The sequence below is a fragment of the Lissotriton vulgaris genome, chromosome 4_1 (assembly GCF_964263255.1).
Source record: "Lissotriton vulgaris chromosome 4_1, aLisVul1.2, whole genome shotgun sequence".
Lineage (NCBI taxonomy): Eukaryota > Metazoa > Chordata > Amphibia > Caudata > Salamandridae > Lissotriton > Lissotriton vulgaris.
This window is the reverse complement of record NC_141691.1, coordinates 1,721,236,587-1,721,260,775: the sequence shown is the minus strand read 5'-3', so window position 1 is coordinate 1,721,260,775 and position 24,189 is coordinate 1,721,236,587. Positions and strand designations below refer to the sequence as shown.

Sequence of the window (24,189 nt, the reverse complement as noted above, 5' to 3'; positions counted from 1 at the left end):
CAATCATCCCCCAAAAATAAACCCAACAACCGCGATACACCATCCATAAATAAATCCAACAGCACTGTAGTTTATACACATTGGTTCGACACCCAACCTAAATCCAGAGAAGGTGAAACCGTATACTTTCGAACCGGGCTGTCGGCAGGTTTGATCAGACCAATAGCAACTCCTAGAAGCACAGCTGCAGCGGTCAGCGTTAAACAACCACACTTCTGGTACAAAAAGTATGTGGTGGTGTGCGGTGACCAGGAAGAAACGCTGAGTCCTTATAATGTTTCTTATGTCGTTTATTAACTCCAGAAGTTTGAGACCCAAGCACAATCCATCCTTTGGGTCCTGGAATAAATTCTCAACTGAGGAGTGACCAGCTCCAGAACCTTCCCAACATTCTGAGAACCAACAACCCCTTTCAAAGATCTACACGAACATAAAAGAGAAAGAATGATAGAAACACAAATGAATACATCTGACCTTACATCTCTATATTTTTCATAGTACAAAACATTACTATACTACACTTTGTCAACCAACAGGATTCTAGTAGTTTCAGTCTCTTGTAAAGTCAGGTTTCTTGTTCCATCTGTGCTTTTTCCAGTGGGCTGGGGACTGCAGGTTTTGGCTCCGTCTCCTGGCTTGACTGCTCTGGGTTTTTCTGACTTATTTTCTGTGGGATGTTAGTCCTCCTGCCATTCCCATATCTCCTCTGGTGTCTCAAAGGACCATGACCATCCTTCTACCAGTATTTTAAGCTTTGCGGGGAATGCCCTCATATGCTGAATATTTCTCTTATGCAGCTCAATCTTGGCTTTGTTATAGGTATGGCATCTGAGCTGAACCTCCTGCCGGTCCTGCAAGACCATAATTTCATGGTTCTCAAATACGATGGGATTGTTCTGCTGTGCCATCCATAGAATGGTATCTTTGTTAATGTAGTTTAAAATCTGTGCAAAAAGTGGCCAGGGCCGCATCCCCAGTTTAGGAAGTGTACCTGGGATTCTGTGTGCTCTTTTCACAGTGAAGAGGGTGGATACATTTGCAGTCTGCACCTTGGTTCTGATGAAACCTCTACACAGTTCTCTGCTGCTCCCCCTTCTGTTTTTTCAGGGAGGCTCCACATGTGAATTTTACTGTGCCAGGACCTTCTTTCTGCGTTTTCTGCCCTGACTTCTGTTTTGAATAGTGTAATTGCTTTGGCATGTTCTTCCAAAGAGTGCTCTGCCTCCTATACAAGATTAATGTCCAGTGGAACTGTGTCAAATTTATGTTCCACCACGGATCTAGTTACTCGGACCGCCTGCAGTAATGCACTGTTTAATGAGTTTTGCTCTTCCATTATCTTCTGATGCAAGTTTTAGCCTTGGTCGGGTTTCTCCCCAGATGTAGCGGCGCGTAAAGAATAATTTTTCAGTTTGTTTGGTACTGCTTGTTTGACCCTTGTCATGAGGCATTGTGTTATTATGAGGCATTACTGGCTTTTTGGGTCTGTAGCACCTCAGAGGCTTCAGCCACCAGCGTCCACGTTACTTCTAACATGGCTGACCCCATCCAGCTGGACACAGGCCTGAAAGTCCGGACACGAATCAGCCCCTCATCCAGAGTACCTGAGAGTGACACAGCCCGATCTCTGTGGCACCAGAGTAGGTACTCCTCCGGTCTTCCAGGGTTTGGCGATCTCCCCACTGCTTGTCCTGACCCAGTGCTTCTTCACTGCAGTCCACTGAGCCATTCTCACAGCACATTTTTTCACCTGTTAACACAACTGAAGCTATTCAGGTGGGAAAGGCAGAGGGGGGGAGGGAAGAGGAGAAGGGCCCCATGTTGTCCTCTGGCAATTGGGGATTTGAGAGAATGTGTGCAGAGCAGCAGGAGGGCTGCTTGCAGTTCTCAAAAGCCCAGGCACTTTTTTGCACCTGGTCTCCTCTGATGTTGCCTTTGCCGGAGGCCCACCTCTCTGATCAACAATGGGCACGCCACCACATTCACATGGTCTCTTTAATACAGATGTGCGTGTCCCCACTCCCCCCCCTGATTCCTTCACCTCCCTTCTGCCTTCACTCCATACTTTCAGGCAATCTCTGCCCCTGGCTTTGCACTCCACCACACCTGGGTAAGCAGCCGATCCTCGCTCCTAACCACTCTGGCCTCCACTGGTTCTCCACTTGCCTTATCACTGGCTGATGATACGGGGGAGTTGTCGGCTTCCCCAATACTCAGACTTGCGCAACCTAACCGAACCGCTGGCCCCTCTCTGGATCGTCTGATAAGGGAGACCCTACCGTCACCCAGATTGTTTTGAATGCACAGGGGAGGTGTCTCACCCCGTGTCTTGTTACGATTATGCTGGGGTTAGGTTTCCTCTATGGGAGTTTTCACTTAAACCACCATCTTCGCCTGGCCTGTTTTTAGACTTCTTAATTTTTGGTACTGCTAAACATTTTGCACACTTTCTCTAGGTTAAGCCTGTATGCTCTGTGTCACAGCTACACGATGTTGAGCACAGGTTTAAATGAATGAAACTGCTTGGATAGCTTGACAGGAGTTTAAACTTATTACAAAAGGAGTCAAATCCTCCCCAACTAACAACCCATTTTCTTACTAAAGTGTTCTCTGGCAGCACCTAGAACTTGTGTTTAGCAGTTGCCACTCAGTTTTACATGTCAAAATGAAAAACCCCTTTACACGAGTGCTTCTTCAACTGTGGTCTGCTAACCTCTGAGGGCCTGTTATGAATTCTTAGGGGATGCACAGGTCTGGAGAGTGTTGGCCCCGGGGTCACCGGTCCACCTAGGGTAGCCTGGCACAGAGTGATAAGACCTATCTCTAAGGCAATTGTGCTATGCTTGCGTCACACTCACCAGAGTAACCCAGCGCCCATCCACCAAAAATAACACCACAGCTTGTTAGAAAAATGAGAAATGCTTTATAAAAATTCCTTAAGTTAACTTATTCCGTTAAGCATGTATCACTTAACCCCTTCCCTGCTCATGATGAGCTGAGCTCGTCATGAGGCACAGTGGAGCTGTGCTTATGACGAGCTGAGCTCGTCATGAACAATGGTAAACCTTGGTTTACAGCACAGGAGGGGAAACGTCAAAGCAGCCAAGGTGTTAAACACACCAAGCACTTCCACATTTGATTACCTGCATCATGTAGAACCCAACATTGCATTTAGTTCAAGAATCTTGTTCCCCAGAGGAAATTAATTCCGCAAAACCACTTAATACTCTAAATTTCAGGCAGTTACTTTTGCAGTTTAAATAAAGTTAAGCAGGAAATAAACACAATACATCTATTCAGGGAAGCAAGATTGTGCATTACTGTAGCAAAGAAACCATATTGCATATCTCTCTTAGTAAAGTTGATCTACGCGTTGATGTAGCGGGTGCCAGAATTATATACTCCTGGAAAAACAAGAACAGGCATTAAATTCAGTCAGTATCATGCATTTGATATCGTAACCTGTAATGCCCTGGCTTCTGTTTAGCTTTAGTGTTGAGCCAGCAGCAGTTTCTATGGATGGCAGATCCCTAGCTCCAGTAGGGTAGTTTTGTCAGTTTAGGCGCCCTTGGCCTACATGACCTCTGTCACCAGGGTTCAAGGGAGTAGGCCATTCACTAGCCCCGTGGAGATTTCTCCAATTTTGTGTCCCGCACCAGCCCCCAGATCCCTGCTTACTTGTGGGCTTGACGGTATTAGTTTCAGATTCAGCCGTCACAGGCATCTGGGGAAGATTATACCATCTCCGGCAGTCACTTGATTAAGCGTCTCCTCCCTCGCAAGCAAGGCCGACTTACATGCTGGGCCTGCGCTGAGGAGAGGACGCTTCCGCTACAATGTTTAGCTGAAATTGACTTGGTTCAGCCACCTACGAAGGCAGCCACTCCTTTTCTCCGAACAACCGCGCTCCACTGGGTCTGCGCGGGAGAGAGGAGTCTGCGATGCGGCGCCGCCCCCTCGGAAGCAGTCAAGCCCTCCTCTGGGTCTGCGTGTAGGAAGGGACGCCTCAATGCCACTCCGCGCCTTAGAGAAGCTGACGAGCCCTCCACTGGGCCTGCGCTAGGGACAAGACTCCTCAATGCTGCACCGCCACTTCAGCAACATTCACCTCAGCGAGAGGCAGCGGTACAGGTGGCAAATCTACCACCGGCTCCTCACCCTGGGAGGGAGTCTCAATACCCACATGGGCACCTCTAGCCCCAATGTCGCAGGTTAGGCGACCTCCACACCTCAGCGGTTCCCCAGCAAAATCGTCCCAAAAAGCGGGTGACCTCTGCCCAGCGCTCCTCGACACAGGTGAGAGGGGGCAGGCCAGCACAGGAGGGGGGATTGCTAGAGAAAAAGAAGGGGGGTTAAGTTTTCACAGTCTCATCTTTACCCCCGGAGCTATCTAGCTTCCTCAGGGCAGCTCTCACTCCCACAGATCAAAGGGGCAATACTTTCCACTCAGCACAAGCCCCAACCTTTACTCAAAACCACTCCGTGAAGGGACAGTTCCTCCTTTTTTGTAGAGAAACCGGGGCAGGGTTCAACAGGAAAATATCTAGGCAGGGCCAGGTCTACGGGTAGAGGGGCGATGACAGCGGCAAGGAAACAACCCTCAAGAGAAGTCAACCCTCTCAGTGCCCCATCCCCCCTGACGCCACAGCCTGCACTCCAGCCAGCCCTACGATGCTCAAAATGGCCGCCCAGGTTCTGACCTTATATACCCTAAGCCCAGGTCACTAGAATGGGCCGGAAGGTTCTACATCCCTCTAATACTAACCTATGGGCCAAGCTCTGAGGTAAAACTTTGACAGTTGGCAGGCCACCATTTTGTGAGGGTACCTGCCCTTTCTCTATTTTACAAAAGCACCTGCGCTGCATTACTAATAGGTAATAATGAGGTGCCCAGAGACCTAGGGTCAACACCAAAAAGAAAAAAAATGTAGTGGACACACAAGAAAAATGCAGAAGGCGAAAAGGGGATTAAAAAAAAGGGCTGACGGGTCTAACAGAGAGCCTAGCCCAAGCTGTCTTTTGGAAGGCATCTGAATTGGCTGGGTAAAGAAAAGCCCCTGCGCACTCATGTCACACAAAAACTGTTAATGACAGAGTGGGGCGGGAAGAGCTAATATAAAATCAGACCAGTCACCCTTCAGTTTTGTTTAAACGTCATGGTGATCAGCCTTGTTTTAATATCCTGGCTCGGCTCGCATGGCATTCATTGCTCATGTAATTGACTTGAGTGTGTAATGGGCAAATTGTGATCTTTTTTGGACCCATTTCACTCCCAACACTTACAAAAAAAAAAAGAATCTATGTTTATTTGCATTTGTCAATATCGCAATTAAATGCATCACATCTGTGTTGAGATACATTCGCATTGATGGTATATCCACCACAAATCTAGTATTGGCATTCTATCGGACAGACATCAACAGGAGTCTTTGTTTCTTTCTCCAAACATGAAAAAAATCAATGGAACATGAGACGTCATGCGGAGGCATCTGCCCATTCAGTATTGTCACAATCACTAGCGTGAATACTTTCCATCTTGGATCCTCATTGTCCTCCAGGGAGTCACGTATTTTACCTGAAATGTCCACAGTAACATCCCTTAGAAACATGAGGGCGTGCAGTAGGGAAGCTTTGCTACACCAATAGGAGAAGGCAGGCGGTAGCACATTAAACATGTATAGGCTAGCAGGAACATAGAAGTGGGATTAGGAGGGGACGACATCCCAGACCCACCAGGGATTGCTTGTGAGTGGGATTAGGAGGGCACGACATCCCAGACCCACCAGGGATTGCATGTGATTATAAGCATGAGCGCTAGTGCTAACGAACCAGATTCTCAAAGTAGGTTTACAAGTCAGATAACAGTGTCTCCCAATCTGCGACTATGATATTTGTTCAGTCTACGGGCCTCCATTCGCCTGAGCGCCACAGCCGCTGCCAGTCCTCATTTGAGCTTCGCCTTGCACTAATGAGCTTTACCTAGTAATGTCTGAGCTTTCCAATGTGTGGTTATTAGTCGACGAGCAATCTGCAACTCCAAATCTATGAAACTGTCTGCAGCTTTTGCAGCTTTCAGGCCTTAACCAGTGTCAACCATGAGCCTTCCTATGTGCACACATCTCTGAGGCCAGTGATCCAGCGGGCCAAGAGAAATTCTGTCTCATATGTAAAACTCTACACCACGATACTCGCCATAATTTATAAATTTATCACTAGGCCCATAAATGGCTGAGACATAATTTAACCAACTGAATCATATGACCTAATTAATCATAAACACATTATTTGCATTTGATTAGGTCAAAATCAAAGGCAATGGATTAACTAATGGCAACTCAAAGAAACAAACAAGTCCAGCATGTCATTTCAAAATCTATTTTATTAACTTTATTTTAAAGCAAAATGCATTTTAAGCATTAACTCTTTATTAGCATTTTTATTAAGCAAAGTTATTTATTAGAAAGGCACATAGACTGTCAGTTCGATTTCAAATCAGCATGATCAAATGCTCAAACATTTTAGGAAAATCCTTCAACCCTATTTCCCTAACTTAGCTAAAGAGAAAGAACCTAAGAGAAAAAGTAAAGTCTTAATGGATCTTACGTGAAACGGAAGTCCAACTGCATCTCTGGAGCACAGGGACGAACGAACAGTGCTCTTAGCAAGGGGACAATTTTTATACCTTTTTCCTATCTAAAACTAACTAAAAGAATACAAATATTCGAGCAAGACCTAACACGATTGGTCCAGGACATCATCCGATGAAGTCATACGACTCTCGCATAGCAAAAGTCACGTTCCTTCAAGAGCGGCATTGTTCATAGTTTATACGTTTCACAGGCTTCCCGAGAGTTGCAACATTAAGCAAAATATGTCCTCCGTCCAAGCCTTTCCACCGCTGAATATCCTGTCCTTGGCGATGGAGCTGAATCAAATGTCCTCAGCTTCCACACGACCTTGCTTACGAGCCTCTTTCAAAGAATTATTGTAGAAAAACATTTCCACATTCAAACGTTGCTGTGCAAGGCCCAACTTTTTGACAGAGCTCGGGGCATCCATTTTACAAATAGGCCATAGGCCTCTTTTAGCATGAGTCTAGTATGCAAGGAAACACAAGACCATAATTAATTCAAGAAATGATAATTATTCTGTTACCCACCCCCTTTACTAAAATTAACCCATTAGACTATGTACCTAGTTTTTCATACAAAAGATAAACAAAACACGAACACATGAGACGACATAACCTAGACAAAATCACATTTTAAAAGAGTGCACATGCTATTATTCAAAACAGCCGCAGTTAATGTACAACAAAACAAAAGACAAAGTAAATGTATTATTCAAAGCAGAATAATGAACATGACAAGAGCACAAACGATTAAACCTGCATGTTTATGTAGGTGCACATTATTCTAGGTTGTCAGTACAAACGTGCAAATCATGCAACACTCATTAGTAAATTAAAATTATGGAAGTTTCATTGCTGCGTACTTTTATTCAGAATTTATTCTGAAAGTCTGCTCCATCAACTCCCTCATCTGGTGATTTAAAAATCACCAAATAAACCCAAAAATGTATACTAAATTTTTCTTTTTAGTAATGTTGTATAATGATCTCTTCTTGTATTAGTAAATCTAAACTCCTGTCTCATCAGTCTATCTGGAACTCTCATATTGAGCCCTGCGAAATTCATCCATTTCTATTTCCTTCTCTTGACTTTTCTGAGTTTATAAATCCTCTTTTTCTCCCTCACATGCTTCTTTCTCTTGTGAATCATGCAACTGATTTTTAACAAAAGTGTCACTATAAAATGACTATTACAGGGTAAAGCACTTTGCCAATGATTGAACTGCCAATGTCTGCAAACCACTCTTTGATTGCCCCAAACCTTTTTGCCAAACGTTCAGAAAAACTGTAACTTTCCATAGGTTCTACTTCTGAGTGAATTTCTGTAATATTTTTGATTAATAATTCTATGTTCTGACTTTTATCCGGGATATAAGTGCAGCAATGCTGAACATGCAAAATCCCACAGACTCCTCCCTCTTTTGCTAGAAGAATGTCTAACGCAAGCCGGTTTTGCATAACCATGCTTCTAGTAGCAATGAGCTCTGTATTGACCAACTGGAAACCACCTGCAGTATCAGTGGACAACCTGTCAACAATTGTGGAAACCTTTCTGATTTTAATCGCATTCAGGGTAATTCCCACCATAGGAATTATTGCACCAAATATATCCCCCATCATTTCTGAAAAGCTTTCTCTTTTAAATCTATTCAGGTGTTTGCCAATTTCAAATGATCCTTCTCCATTCCTGTCAATATGGAACATTTTAGGAAAGACCAGACCAAGGTAACATGTGCCATACCAATGGTCATGAAAACTGAAATATGCTTTGTTTCCACAAACAAAATAAATTCCTGGGAAAATTGGGTCTTTACCACCTTTAAATCCCCAACCCCCTACAATTCGCTAGGTATCCTCACACTGGCTAGCACCGCCAAAATAATTGTCATAAAGCGTGTTATCTCTTCTAATGCAAAGCTTTTTAGGAACTGCTTCATCTATATGAATAACAGCATATCTATTTTCTCCATTAAGCTTCTCGTCCTCGATTTGCCAAAACTTGGATTTAGTTTGTTTCAGCATTTCATTCCTTTTATAAATTGCTCTCCTCTCCTCAACCTGATCAAGGAAAGATCTTTCTTCATCCCTCATTTTGGAAGTTAAATTATTTTTGTAAGTGTACTCGTAGGTGAGTTCATTAGTCACCAGAAAGAATTCCCTCATCAGCTTAGCAGGCCTAACTTTGTTAAGACTATGCACAATTTTTAAGTTAGCAAAAATCTCATCAAAATCTGAATAATAGTATTCCAGTCGACCTGTTTGATAGAACAAGCTTGATATAACACTGAATGTTATTCCATAAGTAAGGGGAAGCATATTGTACTTGACCCCTTCAGAAACCGAAATAGGAAGCTTAACACACACATAACAAGCCTCAACATCCATGACTCTAACATACTCCGATAGGAGTCTGAAAAAAGAATTAGTAGAAAATTCTCCAACAGATCTGTCCTGATGGATATCTGGTTTATGCTCAATAACTCTATTAGTTTTGCCTGCAACATCATGATCATTTTGTTTAGATTCAGCTTTGCTTGTCATATTTATCTTATAATCCTCTCTATTAACGCCAAAAGGAAAGATGACTGCTAAAACTAACCAAACTAGAATAATTAAAATCACACAAATAGAAGACATTTTACAACATCTCCTAAGAATTGCACACCTAGAATTATCAGTATTAGGCATTTTTACTCGGCCTAAACTAAAACAAAAAATGTAAAACTTAAAATTAATAATCTGAAATTAGTATGTAACACACCTCCCCTTTGAATTTTTTTTTTAGTAACCCTCTAACAGCTTTTCTTCGACCATGCGTCCATAAAAGTATTCAGCGAACACAATTTCTTCGACCTTGTGTCACCTAACACAATTTCTTCAGCCTTATGCCAAAAGCAAAAACCTCAACTTAAAGAAAACTAAGCCTTAATCATTGTCACTATTTTCTTCCAAATCTTCCTGACTGCTGCTACTAACCTCAACTACTGGTGGTATGATGATATAGGCCAATTCTGGAGACTTGTACTGTTGATTAGGCTTCAATGGTCTTTTACTTTTTCTATTAATTACTTCAATCTTCTTTCCAACTTGCTCTTTTTTTGTCTGAATCACTCTTTTGACTAGATATTTTGTTGACCTGGTCTTTTGATCTGTTGACTAGTTTGAATTTCAAATCTTCTTTTGGCCAGATATCACCTTTTCTCAAAAGCTTCTTTTTAGGCTCAATTTCATTACATTCAGCTTTCCAAGCTCTTTTTCTGAATTTTCTTATTTCAGACTCTTCATTACTATCATCCGAATCAGTTTCAGAGATTTCAATAATGTATCTAGGAACTTCTTTACTCGGCAGCTTCACTCCGTTAGGAACAACATCTCTGTAGCTGGTACTTGGCAATTCGTCCTCTTCCTCCGGAATTACTTCTAACTTCCCAGTTCCAGAATTCCCGTTCCTGCTTTCAGAGCTTCCAACCTGCTTTTCAATACTCCTTTTTTCTTCAATCTCTTCTGACACAGTTTCTTTTTCAGACCTCTCTTCTAGAGCATCTTCATCATTTTCTGAATCAATAACAACGATGTCTAGATCTTTTTCATTTGATGCTTGATTTTGGTTCTGAGCTTTCCAGATGTCGACTTCTGTCGATCTTCAGAATCTGTATTTTCAGGTTCTTCTTTTTCTTCTTCTGAATCTGAATCTGCTGTAGTCTCGTCACTATCTTCGTCAGGGTTATCAGGTGCAGGTACACGAAGTGTATGACTTGCATGCACCCACCTTTTCAGACCTCTGCACTTGACAGCATTAGTCGTGACCAAAATCACTTGCCTTGCTTTCTGCCACCTGGGTACCAAACAGTTCCTCCTCCGATGAACTTTTGTTCTGACCCAATCTCCTGGCAAAAGATCATGAGCCTGCTCCTTTTCTTTTGAAATCACATCTGTTCCCACCTGATGGAATACGGAAGTTACTACATCAGAAAGCTGCTTACAATAGTCTAAGATTGCACTGTCATTAATTGCTAACAACTTTCCAACTGGAATATAGGTCTGTCTCATTACCCTTCCCATGAGAATGTCATGAGGGATAAGAACTGTTCTCTTATCTGGAGTACTTCTCAAAGACATCAAAACAAGTGGAAGTGCATCAGTCCATTTCACTCCTGTAGCTAAACACATTTTTGAAATTCTGTTTTTGATTGTACCATCAGTGCTTCGGATACCATTTCCCTTAGTGTTGTGGCCTCCGGACAGCTCCAAAACATATGCACGATGTTGTCAAGTGGCTAGAAAGTTGACTTTTCTACACAAGGACTTTTGAAACGCATTTGCTTGTGCAACAGTGCAGCATTCGTTTTTCTGAAACCACATTGCTTAAAATTCCACTTCGTAAGTACACTATCACGACGCCTTGAACATTAAGTGCAAGGCCTGTACACACATTGTGCAAATGTTGTTTGTTATTCATCCATGAGGCGACATAGCTTCCACAAGAGAAAAATGTCGGACAGCGGAAGCATGGATACGGCTATTATAAATTCACAAACCTTTCCGTATTCAAATCCTAGGAGCACTCCGCTGTCGTTGCGAGGCTGCTTTTTTGGAGTCTCAGCCCAGCTGAATCCTGTTTACCCTCTCCATGGAGGAATGTCGAACTTGCAACCAAGACAGGGTTGTGCATTCACTTACCTTCAGGTAATGGGGAGTTAGATCACCCAGTAGGGGATTCTGGGCAGAATACCCGCCCTAGGCAACTAGGTTAGGGAGCGCATAGCAGGAGTACACTATACAAAGTACTTATATGCCAGCATATATACACTGTTTTAGCACAATGGTGGAAGAATTTCTCCTTTTCACTGTTCGTGTACTGCAAATTACTTTATCTGCTTCTTCCTGCACCCTTTCACATAATTCTAGTGGGCTAATTTACTGGCCTTCCACTCCATACGCCAACTGACCTCCACATATACTGCCATATCGCCCCTTGCTTCTCTGAGTTTGTTGTTTAGAGTAACCAATTCCTGAGCTCCAGGTGGCAGGGGGGAAGCTTAATTCTCCCCTCTAGCTTTCGAAGTCTAGCCCAGGACTCTTTGATCTTCCATGCAGCTATTTTTATGATCCTCACTCTGAAAACCTTAAAGGCATCCCAAACTATGCGAAGAGGGAACGATCCTTTATTTCAAAATATCCTGTTGTGTCCTGTCTTGTCAGATCGAGCAACAACTTCCTGTCTACGGTCCAGTTCAGGGGGATCTAGTCCCTTGCCCAAAAACAAATCCATCCAGCTTGGTTGCTGAGTGATCAGAAAAGGGACACTTTCACTTTACTAGGGATTCTACCAACTACCAGAAAAATATCAGTTCTGGAAAAATGGCCATATTTCTTTTTGTGCAAAGTAAAATTCCTTGGTTTTGCTTGCCCTTTGTTTCCACTCTTCAGCTAGGCCTAGGTCTTTAATCATCTTCCTCACTTGTACCTCTTTGAAGAGTTAGCGGTTTTCTTTGTGGTTAATTTCTCCATAAAAGTTTCAAGCAGTACTTTAAACCGCCAACCCCCCCCCCCCTGTTATTAACAGAACTGCTACTTCTAAGAGGTGGGAGCTGGGTCATCAATATTGCATACCAGGAACCATCTTCCCTAACTGTCGCTATTAACCATCAGCCAACCCCATTGGATATGTACTCTCCCAGAATCGCATGAACAGAGGTTTTGATCAGAATAGCCACCCCTTTTGTAGAGTACGTCTGGTCATGCGGGCAAACTCCTTAATCCATCTTTGCGTCCTAAACAATTTGTCACATTCCTCCTACAGCAGATGCGTCTCCTGCAATATCACTATCTTGGCTTCAGATTGCTTTAGGTACTCTAAAATCGTACTCCTTTTATTTAGTTTTATTTTACGGAGTTTTATATAGCGCGAACCTGGCCCAAATCGGGTATCTAAGCACTTTACATAGCACCAGTTGCGTTACATGAGGACACATTCATTTCGTTTTTTTTTGTTAGGCACGGGGAGACTAAGTGATTTGCCCAGAATCACAGGATGTTCAGCGCCGTTACTGAGACTCTAACCCAGTTCCCCAGATTCGAGGACGACTGCGCTAGCTGTTAGGCCAACTCCTCTCCCCTATTTCTTGCTCTGAGCCCATTCACGTTTCAGTACAAAACTCAAAAGGGGTGTTCCTACTTACTCCTCCCATTCCTCTCACTTCCTCTGATACACCTCTGACCGCCAACTCCTCTTAACACTTCGATCACAACCTGCCACAAAATAAGGGCAATTTTTATTTTGTTTTCTCCCTTATGCTCCCCAACCAATGTCGCACCTCCCTCATACCCATATCCTGTGCCAACCAGCACCCATTCCTCCCTTGGGAACTCTCACTAGTTTCCTTGTGGCTATTCTAATTATACCCATTTGGGCCCCTCCTGTACTGCCGAATCTATGTCTTACGGGCCGTAAGTTGTTTGTTTAAACTCTCCACCTCCCCATGCTCTTTCACATTGTGCATAGTGTTGCACGTAATTCTGAGGTTAGCTGGAAATCTAACCTGGGCAGTAGCGCCCAGCTCCCTAAGCTTGTATATGTTTCCCCCAACTCTCAATCCTCAGTGGTTCGACAAATTTCTTATCTGATGGGGAAAGATAGGTCATCCGCCTTAAAAGTACCCGCTTTCAGAGCTGCTAACAGAATCTATTCCGTAAGCGAGTATGTCCTAAAGTTAATCAGAATCTTCAATGCACTCTTCCTGTTCAGGCTCCTCTTAAACGGGTTGCGATGAACTCTGTACGTCAGCTACTAAATCATTGGAGTCTACAGATGGAATCGCATTTTTAGTTAAATTAATTACGAGATGTCTCAAATTATGGCCTTCGACCTCTTCAGGAATGTTCAGCAGCTTAAAGTTGTTACCCCTCATGTTATTCGCAAGTCTCCAATTTTTCACAAATCTCCTTCTCAGTATTTCTCAATGCCCAAATCTCCTCACCATTAACCTCCACTTTATCTCTAAATTCTTCCAGCGAGGCCCCAAAATGTGCAAACTTTGCATTATTGTGTCTATTCCCCCTTCCAGCGCCTCATAAATGCCTAAATACCTTTCTGATTTTCATCAGAGGTTGTGAACTTAACCTTGTTCTTCTCCTTTTAATTTGGTCACCAGCATCTCAACCCCACCATCGGGGTTCCTGATACCCCTACCTTTCCACTGTGAGGTTGAGGTGTATGTCCTGATCTGTTTCTAGGAATACCTCTGCCAAAGTTTGAAACCTATTCTCTACTGGCACCCCCGCTGTGCCTCTTGCGTCCTTACATTATTCTGCAATCCATCTCCCCCTCACTTCATACTGAGGCTGCCCTGATGTCTAAGGCCTAAAAGCACTTGTGTGGGTGCAACTTGATCTCTAAACCTTGAAGAAGAACCTCAGAGAGGGAGCAATTTTGCCCCTGTGTACAGATTTTGGTTACACCGACCCCAAAAGTTGTTGTATTTGCTTTCCTTTCACTTAGTGTGTGGGAGGAACCGGGGCAGACCCTGAGGCGTGAACCCTAGAAGTGCTCATGCTAGTGGCAGTGAGGCTGGCCATCAAGGGGAAGTTGTTGGTAATGGTGTTCCCAGTTTCCTCAGACTACCCTCCGGGATCGCTGAGACCTCCACGCTTGTTTTAACAGTGTTTAGGATGTATCTACCTCTTACAACCCCTGACACACCTACCCTTCCTCCTTCATCACCTACTCCTTCCTCTGTCCTTTTTCTGTGTGAACTTGGGCATCTCCAGAGCTTTCTCTGTGTTGGTTCTAACCAGGGCTCGAGTCGGGGTACCACGCGGGTGGATGGCACCCCCCCACTTATTTTACCTGGTGGACGCTTCCCCCCCCCCCCCCACACCACCAAACAGCTGGACTTCACTCTTTGGCTCACACGCTGACTTCTCCGATGCAGTCGCATCTAAGGGGTGAGCGAGGGGAGGCAATGAACTTGATGGTGCAAGCCACCTTTCGTGACGTCACTTCCTGTCGTGACGTCACTTCCGGTGACGGCGTCCCCCCCACTTTTTTTTTAGGACTAGTGCCCTGCTTCTAACCTCCTAGCTGAAAACCTGCTTATTGGAGTTTTTCTCCCCCTACTCTTTCGGGAACCTCCTCGTCCGTGCTGGATCCGGACATCCACATCGCTTTGTATTACCATGCGGAGCGCCTCCCGTGACTGCTAACTCCGCATTTATGCAGCAGGTAAGCCCTACTACATACTACACACCAATGCTGCAAGTGCCTAGAGCTAGAGGAGAGCTCTAATCTGGCTCCTACAGCTAGCAGCCATGTTCCCTAGCCATTGTTTTATTTTATGTACATTTTTATAAATGTGACAAAAACAGTCGCAGACTTCATGTAGAATGATCGTGTGTTAAAAATGAGACACATTTTAATGAAAGTATTAAACTTGAAGTTTCTGAGGGCGAGTGTGCATAATCATGTCTCATGTGAAAAGGGACAGTATTTAGGGGTGAAATATTGTACGCTTCTGTTGGATGCAAATTTTACCAAGTTGTTTGTCACTACTGTTTTTCAGATAAATTGAAGCATGAGAAGGTCAGCTGCTCCAAGTCAGTTGTTGGGCAACGTGGCTAAAAAACCAAAGTTCACACCCCCTGTAAAAACAAATGTTTCCTATCTGAATAATGATCCGAAGCAGCTCAGTTCAGTTCAGACTGATCAGGTAAGTAGAAAGTTGTAGAATTGCGATGGTCACCTTTTGCTATTATTAACTCCTGCTATATTTCGATTTTGTTACATTGATCTGTTTTGCATTTAATGCTGAGGGAATCTGAAGAATGTTGCCATTTTAAATTCGTCCAACATTATTTTGCCCATCACTGACATTGTATTGTCAGCATAGCGGCTCACTAGTCTATTTATACATTTAAAGGTTTTTCTATTGCGTTTAACAATGTAATGTTAACTGATCAGCCTTTATATAGAACAGTTATGCTATTTATATGGATTTGTAGTGCTTTTGAATTAGTGGTTAGTTTTAGGTCATATTTATTTAGTGGGATGAATGTGATCTCTGATCCAGCCATAGCTGTTTGACTAGTGTACTATATTTGTGTGTGTTTTTCTACTGTAGGGCTTTGCTGGTTGTTGTGTTCCTTGAGGGTGAGCGGATCTCCATCGCTTGGCATGCGTAGGCTGTACAGTTCAGGTGGTGAAGTTTAGTTATCAGTACGACTATGGTGCTTTGTAACCAGTTTTTGTTGTTTTGCACAGGTTACTGATTGTGGTAAATCAAACTATCCTCCGTTGATAGAAAATACGCATATGCCTGGTTTGGAGGTCTGGTTGATAAGTTTGACAAAGATGACCTCTCTTGAAAAGGCAATACGTTGATTGACGCTACTTTTCTCTTGACAAATTAGTTCGAGTCTGCCTCATTATAATATGCATTGTTTGTATCCTATTCTGTTGGCAATGGATGTATGCATCTGGTTTGCTGTTTATCTTGGGTGTTTCTTGTCTTTTCTGATCTATGTCCGTTGTGTATCCTGTTAATGTTTTAGTTGCTTTATTAATCGGCCAGTGTAGGTGGAAAGTTGTGTTGGTAGAATGATGGAAATTTGGTTTAATGAGTGAGGAAGTGGTTTAAAAAAATATATATATTTATTGCTTTTTAGAACCGTGCACGACATACATAGATTATACCATCGCATCTGAGTTTAATTATAGCAAGCGCATATTAACCCCTTAACTGCTGGGCCTTTCTCCCCACAGTGCTGAGCTCTTTTTTGACTATTTGGGTAGTTCGCGATTAGCCCTCTGTAACTTTTTGACCACATGAGGTATCCACACCACATTTGTGTCCTTTTTTTCCCAACATCATGGGGATTCTAAAGGTACCCAGGTTTGTGGAGTCCCCTGGAGGGGACCCAGAAATTAGCCAAAATACAAGTAAACTATGATGGGGGGGGGGGGGGGGGCGGGGGGGGGGAGGGCTACAGATGAAAGTGTCTGTTTCTTTCCCTGCAAATGGTATTAAAAAAAGGGTTGTGGTGCTGAAATCAGCATCTTCCCAGCTTTCAGGGACAAGCAGACTTTTATCAGAAGACGCACAGTTTTGGCATTTTTCTGGGACATAGCCTATTTTTGCTATTTTGTGTGCTTTCAAACTCTTTCCAGTTAATGGTAGAAATGGGTATGAAAGCAATAATGGATCCTGGACAGCTATATATTTTGGGAAAGTAGACATAATTCTGAATTCGAGTGGTCATTTGTGTAGCTCCTTTAAGGTTTCTTTATAGAAACTAACCGTTGAATAGAGATTTTTTTTTTTAAATTATTTGAAAAAAGCAGCTATTTGTCTCAACGTTTTCACCTGTAACTTCTTCTAATTATGACCACTGTTTGAAAGCAATATATTCAGTTACATCCGCTGGACCTTTCTAGTTCTGGGGATAAATAGGACTTGTAGGTTCACCAAGAACCCGGCGAACCCAGAGCCAATAAATGAGCAGCGTCTTGCAATGGTTTTTTATTATGTGCCGGCAACAAATATTTTAACACTGTGAATTCTAATGGAAAAAGATAAAATAAAAAAACAATCACTATATTTGTTTTGTCAATTTTAAAGCTGCCTTTGACTGTGTTGATAGGCACATTTTATGGAGGAATCTAATGGCATTAGACTCTGCCTTTTTAAATGTAATTCAATTGTTATATACTCAAACCGAGACAGATGTCAGACTAGGGAATGTCTCAAGGCTTTCTAGGAAAATCAATACAACTCCAGGTTTAAACAAGGGTGTGTTTTAGCTCCATATCTACTTAATTTATTTGTGTCTGATTTTACGCCTGCAATGAACAATGAGTTAACAGACTCAAAAGCTGGCTGAGAAACAAATATCAAATTTACTGTATGCTGATAACGTCGTCCTGCTAAGTGAAACCAGGATCGGGCTGCAGCGATTAATAAACAAAACAACGATGTATTCGATTGAGAATAAAATGACAATAAATTAAACAAAAACAAAAGTAATGGAAGTCAGCACCAAGAAGTGGAAGTGCAGTAAATATAAATGGTACCTCCAAAAGCGGGAGATAGAAAATGTTCAATGCTATAAATATCTTTGGATACTGTTTGATGAGAATTGATGTTTTTCATACCATAAAATGGAGATGAAGAAAAGAGCCAAAAGGTCTTTCACTTACTTTACAGCACACTAGGAAGTCCAGCTTACACCCCATATATAAAAGTAATAAAAGCAAAATTGCTCCCAAGCCTCACATATGGAAGTGAAATTCTTCGTGGTTTGGATTCTACATTACTAAATAATGCTATTACAAAAACATTTAAACACTTGTTTCGACTTCCACCCAATGTATCGCCTGCACAGATCAGGCTGAAATTTGGCTTTTGCAATCCACAACATGGGTCAGTACGTTAAGACTTGGAAACAAATCAAAACTAATATTAATAACCCAATGGTCGAACTACTGTGGCAAGAGATGCAACAGAATGAAAAATTGTCTTTCTATAAATATTTGCAGATGGCTCTTGAAGAACTGTCAATCGTTGAGATCTGGGAAATATCCGTAACAGCACAAAGTTTTAAGAAAACAATTAATAAATCAGTTGAACATTTATCCCTTTTGAAAGACAAAGAGCTGTTTACTAAGCGATCTCATGCATGATGTTGGTCCAGGAATATAAAAGTCTAAAGGTACAACCGTATTTAGAAATACCGTGGTCTGTACAAACCAAAAATATATTTATGAAAGCAAGATTCAGCAACTTACCAGGCTTAAAACAGGCAATGCCTTGGCTGAGACCATCTATGCCGACTCTGTAAGCTATGGGATGAAATATAACTCATTTGGTTTGTATATGTGCAGTAATGATGGCGGAAAAGAAAATGATATTTGAAAAACTGCTTCATTGACAGAGGTGTTCGTACATGCAGACATGCTATGCTAGTTTGTTTTAGACCAACGGATATTAAAATGAACGCCAATTTTCCTAAATTTTTGATACTTGTAAAAAAGAAACTGGATGCTTGTGAGTGTAGCCCAGTAAATCTGGAAGTTTAAAACCATTGAGGATTTTGTACTATATTAATGAATTTGCACATAAGTAACAAAATAATAACTCTTTCTATCCATATTAAGCCTTGGAAAAATTATGGACTGATGTAATATTGAAAAATTATTTTCCGGATCCTTTTGAGAAAATTATTTTGAGATTATTAAGAATTTGAAAATAATTTGTTTGTAATTTAATTGGTGCGTTTTTTAAGACTGTTCTAATTTTAAGATTTTTATTAATAATGCAATAACATTTATCTAATCTTATTATGTACCGGGTATATAGCAATTAATTTGGGCAAATATATACATGGAAAAATCAGTATGAAAGACACCTATGTATTTCTGCAATTGGTACAAAATATAGAGTGTAGAAAGGTTAGATATTTGCACATTTTCGAAATTGTGAGTACCCATACTAGCATCGGAATTATTGCTCATTTTTCAAAATGACTTCTTTTTTTATACATTGACTTTCGAAGCATTTCTGCCTTCCAAATGAGACAATCTGCAATAACAGTTGCTCTACAATTCTGTTACCCTAAGTCTCCCGATTAAAAATGGTACCTCACTTGTGTGGGTAGTCCTAGTGCCCGCGACTGGAAACGGCTCAAAACGCAACGTGGTCACACTTTATTTTTACAGTGAAAACGGACCCTTTTTAGGGCTCGGGGGCGGAGCTCCGAGCGCCTATTGTTAAAGAAAAAAAAAGTTTCTTTAGGGCTCGGGCCAGAAACATTCCTTAGTTTTTATGCCATCTGCATAGTGATTCGTCTTTGCTGTGCTGTGTTTGTAGTAGCCTCGACGCGATAGGCTATCTGTAATTTCCGTCCGCGATTTGTGGCATTTTCTCAGTGGTTACGCGCAAGGCCGTCCTTTAATCTTAATTAGGAGCTGTCAGGGAGGTGCTGTAATGGAATCCAGATGCTGTGGGCGCGTTCACCATTATGCAGAGCGTGTGCACTGCTGTGTTTTTTTTCCCTTCAGCTCTGTGTGTGCGCGCATGAACAGCCGGCCAGCAATGTAGAGAATCACATGCAACAGATCTTTTTTTTTTTTTTAAACCATTGCGATAGCGAAAGTGATCGCTTTCTGTGCTGTTTGTTTTTCGTATGTAATCTTGTTCTTGTACGAACTCGATGGTAGTGGAGTATCCCATCCTCACCCTCTAGGTCACTTCATTAATGTTCCACGAGTCCGCCGTGTCTGGTGGCGTCTGTGCCCTACCCTTTGTGTCTGTAGCACATTCCCCTGGGTGAGAGTGCAGCGAAAGGGTTGCATTTGTGTTCCAATTGCGACGGCTATCTCTGCCCGCCGGTGATGCTGTCTGGTGCCCGAGGGGCGTTCACCATGTTTTATCACTGCTTCTAGTCGGAGGCTGCCCCCCTGCCCATGGTGCTCACGTGGCTGAGGGTGATGCTCAGGGAAGTCATGTCAGATTGGCAGTGCAGAGTGGCAGTGCAGAGTGGCAGTGCAGAGTGCCTAAAACACATTGCCATTTACAATGCCATTATCTCTAACTTAAAACAAACCCGAGCCCTAATGCATTCCTAATGCTTGTTTTTCTTGTTTTACAAAGTGCCTAGCTGTAGCTTTTGAACCCTAGTTCTGAGGGCACCTAGGGAAACCTACAAACCTATACACTTTTGAAAACTAGACACCCAGGGGAATCCAGGATGGGGTGACTTGACTGACTCTCACCAGGTTCTGTTTCCCAGAATTCCTTGCAAACCTAAAAAGGAGTCCCAAAAAACACTTTCCTCACATTTGTGTGGCTGATAGTTCTGGAATCTGGGTGGATCCACAAAATTACACCGACCCTGCGTTCCCCAAAGTCTTCTAAGAAAAATGGTACCTCCCTTGTTGTGGCAGGCCCAAGTACCCGTGGCAGGCAAGGGCCCAAAACGTATTGAGGAGACATCAAAATTGCCCATCACAAAACAACCTGGTTTTGCAAGAGGGTCACTTGGGTTTTTGGCCCGGGCTCGGCGGCCAGCTAGGGAAACCTACCAAACCCACACATTTCTGAAAAATAGACACCTGGGGACTCCAGGGAGGTATTGGTTGCGTAGATCCCTCAACGTTTTCTTACTCTGAATACCCTGCAAACCTCAAATTGTTTTTGTGTGGAAAAGTTGTGGGATCACCGGGCTGACACAAATTTCCTACCACCCAGCGTTCCCCCCAGGTCTCCAGAGTACCCGCGACAGGCAAGGGCCCAAAACGTATTGAGGAGAGATCAAAATTGCCTATCACAAAACATGAGGCACCATTTTTATTGGGAGACCTGGGGGAACGATGGGTGGTAGGAAATGTTTGCCAGCCCGTGATCCCACAACTTTCCCACACAAACTTTTGAGGTTTTCAGGGCACACTGGTTAAGAAAACGTTGGGGATCCAAGTAAGCCACACCTCCCTGAAATCCCCCAGGTGTCTAGAGTTCAGAAATGTGTGGGTTTAGTCGGTTTCCCTAGCTGGCCGCCGCGCACGAGGCCAAAAACCCAGGTGACCCCCCCCCCCCTTGCAAAACCAGGTTGTTTTGTGATGTGCAATTTTGATGTCTCCTCAATACGTTTTTGGCCCTTGTCTTTTGCAGGTACTTGGGCCTCACACACGCGTGAGGTACCATTTTTATCGGGAGATCTGGAGGAACGCTGAGTGGTAGGAAATTTGTGTCCGCCTGGTGATCCCAAAACTTTCTCACACAAAAATGTGTGGGAAAAGTGATTTATTTTTTTCCAGCTAAATTTAAAATTTGCAAGGGGGGGTTGGGTAAAAAAAAAACCAATGAGAGCCACTGAAGTCCTTCACCCTTGTACTCTTGAGGCTACAACGCAAAAATGTGAAGGTTTGCCTAGCAAACTGCCACTAAACCGCTACAAATATAACTCTAACCCTAATTTGATAAAGCTAATCCACCAGTTACACTGGTTAGTTTTAGCACCTCCAGAAACGCTGGCTTCAAAGCACAAATACTTATCAAAGTCTATAAATATTGAAGCCAAGCCTTCTGATGGGGAGCCATAAAGCAGCATCAAGGCACCAACCACTTTATGGTCCATTCATACGCCATTCATCCACCCCACACAAGTTCCAGCCACGGGCCCAAAGAACCAGATCACTTGCACTCACATAAACATAATACTGCCATGCAAGGGCCCATCACGTTCATATGCCACAAGACATAATGATTTTGACTACATTTTACCACCTGTAAAGTCTCCCCCTCCTTCTTCCTAAACATTACCAAACGCATGCTGAATGACCCTTTACTAATGGCTCCCATACCAGCCACATGAGGCTCTGGAAGGCCTGTCTTTCATTCGCCTTTAGCACACTCACTGTGCTCAATCCAACTCCTTCCAGTTTGTGAATGCAAGTTGGGGGGTGCCAGAGTATGCCACAAAGTCATTCCTCGAGCTGAGCAAGCATATCTACCTTTGAAACTAAGGCAAACATGCTGGAAATTTTCAAAAGCTTTCTAAAGATAACATCACAAACTATGAAGTACGGATGAATGTAAAACACGGATAGTCCGTGACAACGTAGCATATGTCTAATCCACCGTACTGTGCAGTGAGTATATTGCACTTATCATACAGTAACCAGACCATCTACTAAGTTCTTACGGAGGATGAACATGGCAAGCAGCATTGACCCATGAGTATTACAGTAAATTCAGTGTGAGTGTGGCAGCAATTGATTTGAATCCATAGGTGAAGATAAAGTCATGACGTGAATCTATACTACCTTTACTATCTGCCTTCTTCCTTTGCAATATTCCTCGGAAAGCGCACCTACCGTAATCTGTTCTAACCCGTTCATGTGTCTGCCCTCAGAGTCCTAACTAATCCTGTCCAATTGTCAAGAGACCCTATACTAATGCCTTCCATCTATAGCTACTTGAAGCTTGAGTAAACATTTGTCTCATGCTATCAATGCTCTCACTATGCTCAATCCAACTCCTTCCAGTTTGTGGATGCAAGTTGGGGGATGCCCGAGTATGCCGAAAAGTCATTCACCGAGCAAGCATATCTAACTTTGAAACTAAGGCAAACATTCTGGAAATTTTCAAAGCATCTTAACGAGAAAATCATAAACTATGAAGAACGTTGAATGTGAAACACTGGTACTCCATGACAAAGTGGCACATGTTCTGTCCACCAGTATGTGCAGCGTGTGGACTATAATACACTTGTCAATTGGCAAACAGAACAACTACCATGTTCTGAAAGCAGATAAAGGTGTTGAGAAGTTCATGATTTCCTGAAGTAGAGGAACAAATATTCTGCACCTGCTTGCAAAGTGCAGGAGTGGCCCACAGACAGTAGGTATCCATTCACACCAATTGAAAGGTTTACCTATTGGCAGCTCCACCTCAGTCCATTTCCCAGTATTTTGCTTTAGTGTGATACAACATAAAGCAAGTAGGAAAACAGAAGGCAGACTAACTTGGGCACTGGGGACAGTAAACAAGAGTCTCCAGCCTCTTTCCCCCGCATTGAGCACACTTTACAACAACAACATGGTCGCTCCTTTTTGGGTGTTGCAGGAATTTCATCAGCAAAGTGTTGCTCCTGCAGCCTTGCCACGTCTTCCAAAACACATGAAGTGGCGGCTGCTGCTTCTGTAGCAGTGAGACTTTCAATCACAGACAACTGAAAGTCAAGGAAAGACATCAGTCTTCCTGTAGTGGTCTGACGATAGACAACATACGGATTGTATGTTGCTATCTGGATCAGGTGAGTAAACACTTTCTTATAACAAGTGGGTTCATTGTATGGCTGAAGAACCTGGTCGTTCTTTTCCACTCTGCCCATGTACTTTTGTAATCAAGTATACAGGTGGGCTTGTGGACTTCGGCTATCTGACCCCAAACCGTGACAGGGGAAATGCTCTCAGCATGAATTGTAGTGTACACGTCACGCCTATCTGAGAACTTGACTGCTGCAGTTCGTTGGAATGCAACGCAGTACTCTGGGATTTCTGGAGCTTCTTGCAAGCAAGCTCCTGCGGGAATCCTTTGCAGCGACAATGAATTGTACCGCAACACGGTGTCAGCTTTCTAGAGCTCATTGAATAGCTCTGCTCCTGTATAGAAATTTCCCACATAAAGATTATAACCTTTGTGAAGAAGTGGCTGGACAAACTCCCATACGATCTTTCCTGTGACCCCTAGCGTGGGAGGGCAACCTACAGGGTTAAGGTTTGTCCTTTCCTGTATACACTCTCAAGCTGTACACCTAGCCAGTTGAGCTCTCACACAGCATGTACAGCTTGATGCCATAGCGAGCACTTTTGCTCGGAATGTACTGCCTAAACAGCAGCTGCCCTTTATACAAGATCAGTAACTCATCAATGGCTGTATTCTTTCCAGGAGTATAAACTTCTGGAAACCTGGCAGACAAATGTTCCACGACAGGCCGAATTTTGAACAACCTGTCATGGTCTGGATGGTCCCGGGGCAATGCAGCAGAATTGTAATTGAAATC

The 24,189-nt window shown here is 42.9% G+C and overlaps 1 protein-coding gene across 3 annotated transcripts in view; it reads left to right on the top strand.

Moving 5' to 3' along the window:
• Positions 1–24,189, top strand: part of RAD54B (RAD54 homolog B) — a 694,602-nt gene that overhangs the window by 42,287 nt on the left and 628,126 nt on the right. For all 3 annotated transcript variants that reach the window (XM_086966002.1, XM_086966003.1, XM_086966001.1), the window contains exon 2: positions 15,192–15,338. In XM_086966002.1, coding sequence (XP_086822128.1) covers positions 15,204–15,338 — 135 coding nt within the window. In that variant the 5' untranslated portion in view covers positions 15,192–15,203. The remainder of the gene's footprint in view (positions 1–15,191; positions 15,339–24,189) is intronic.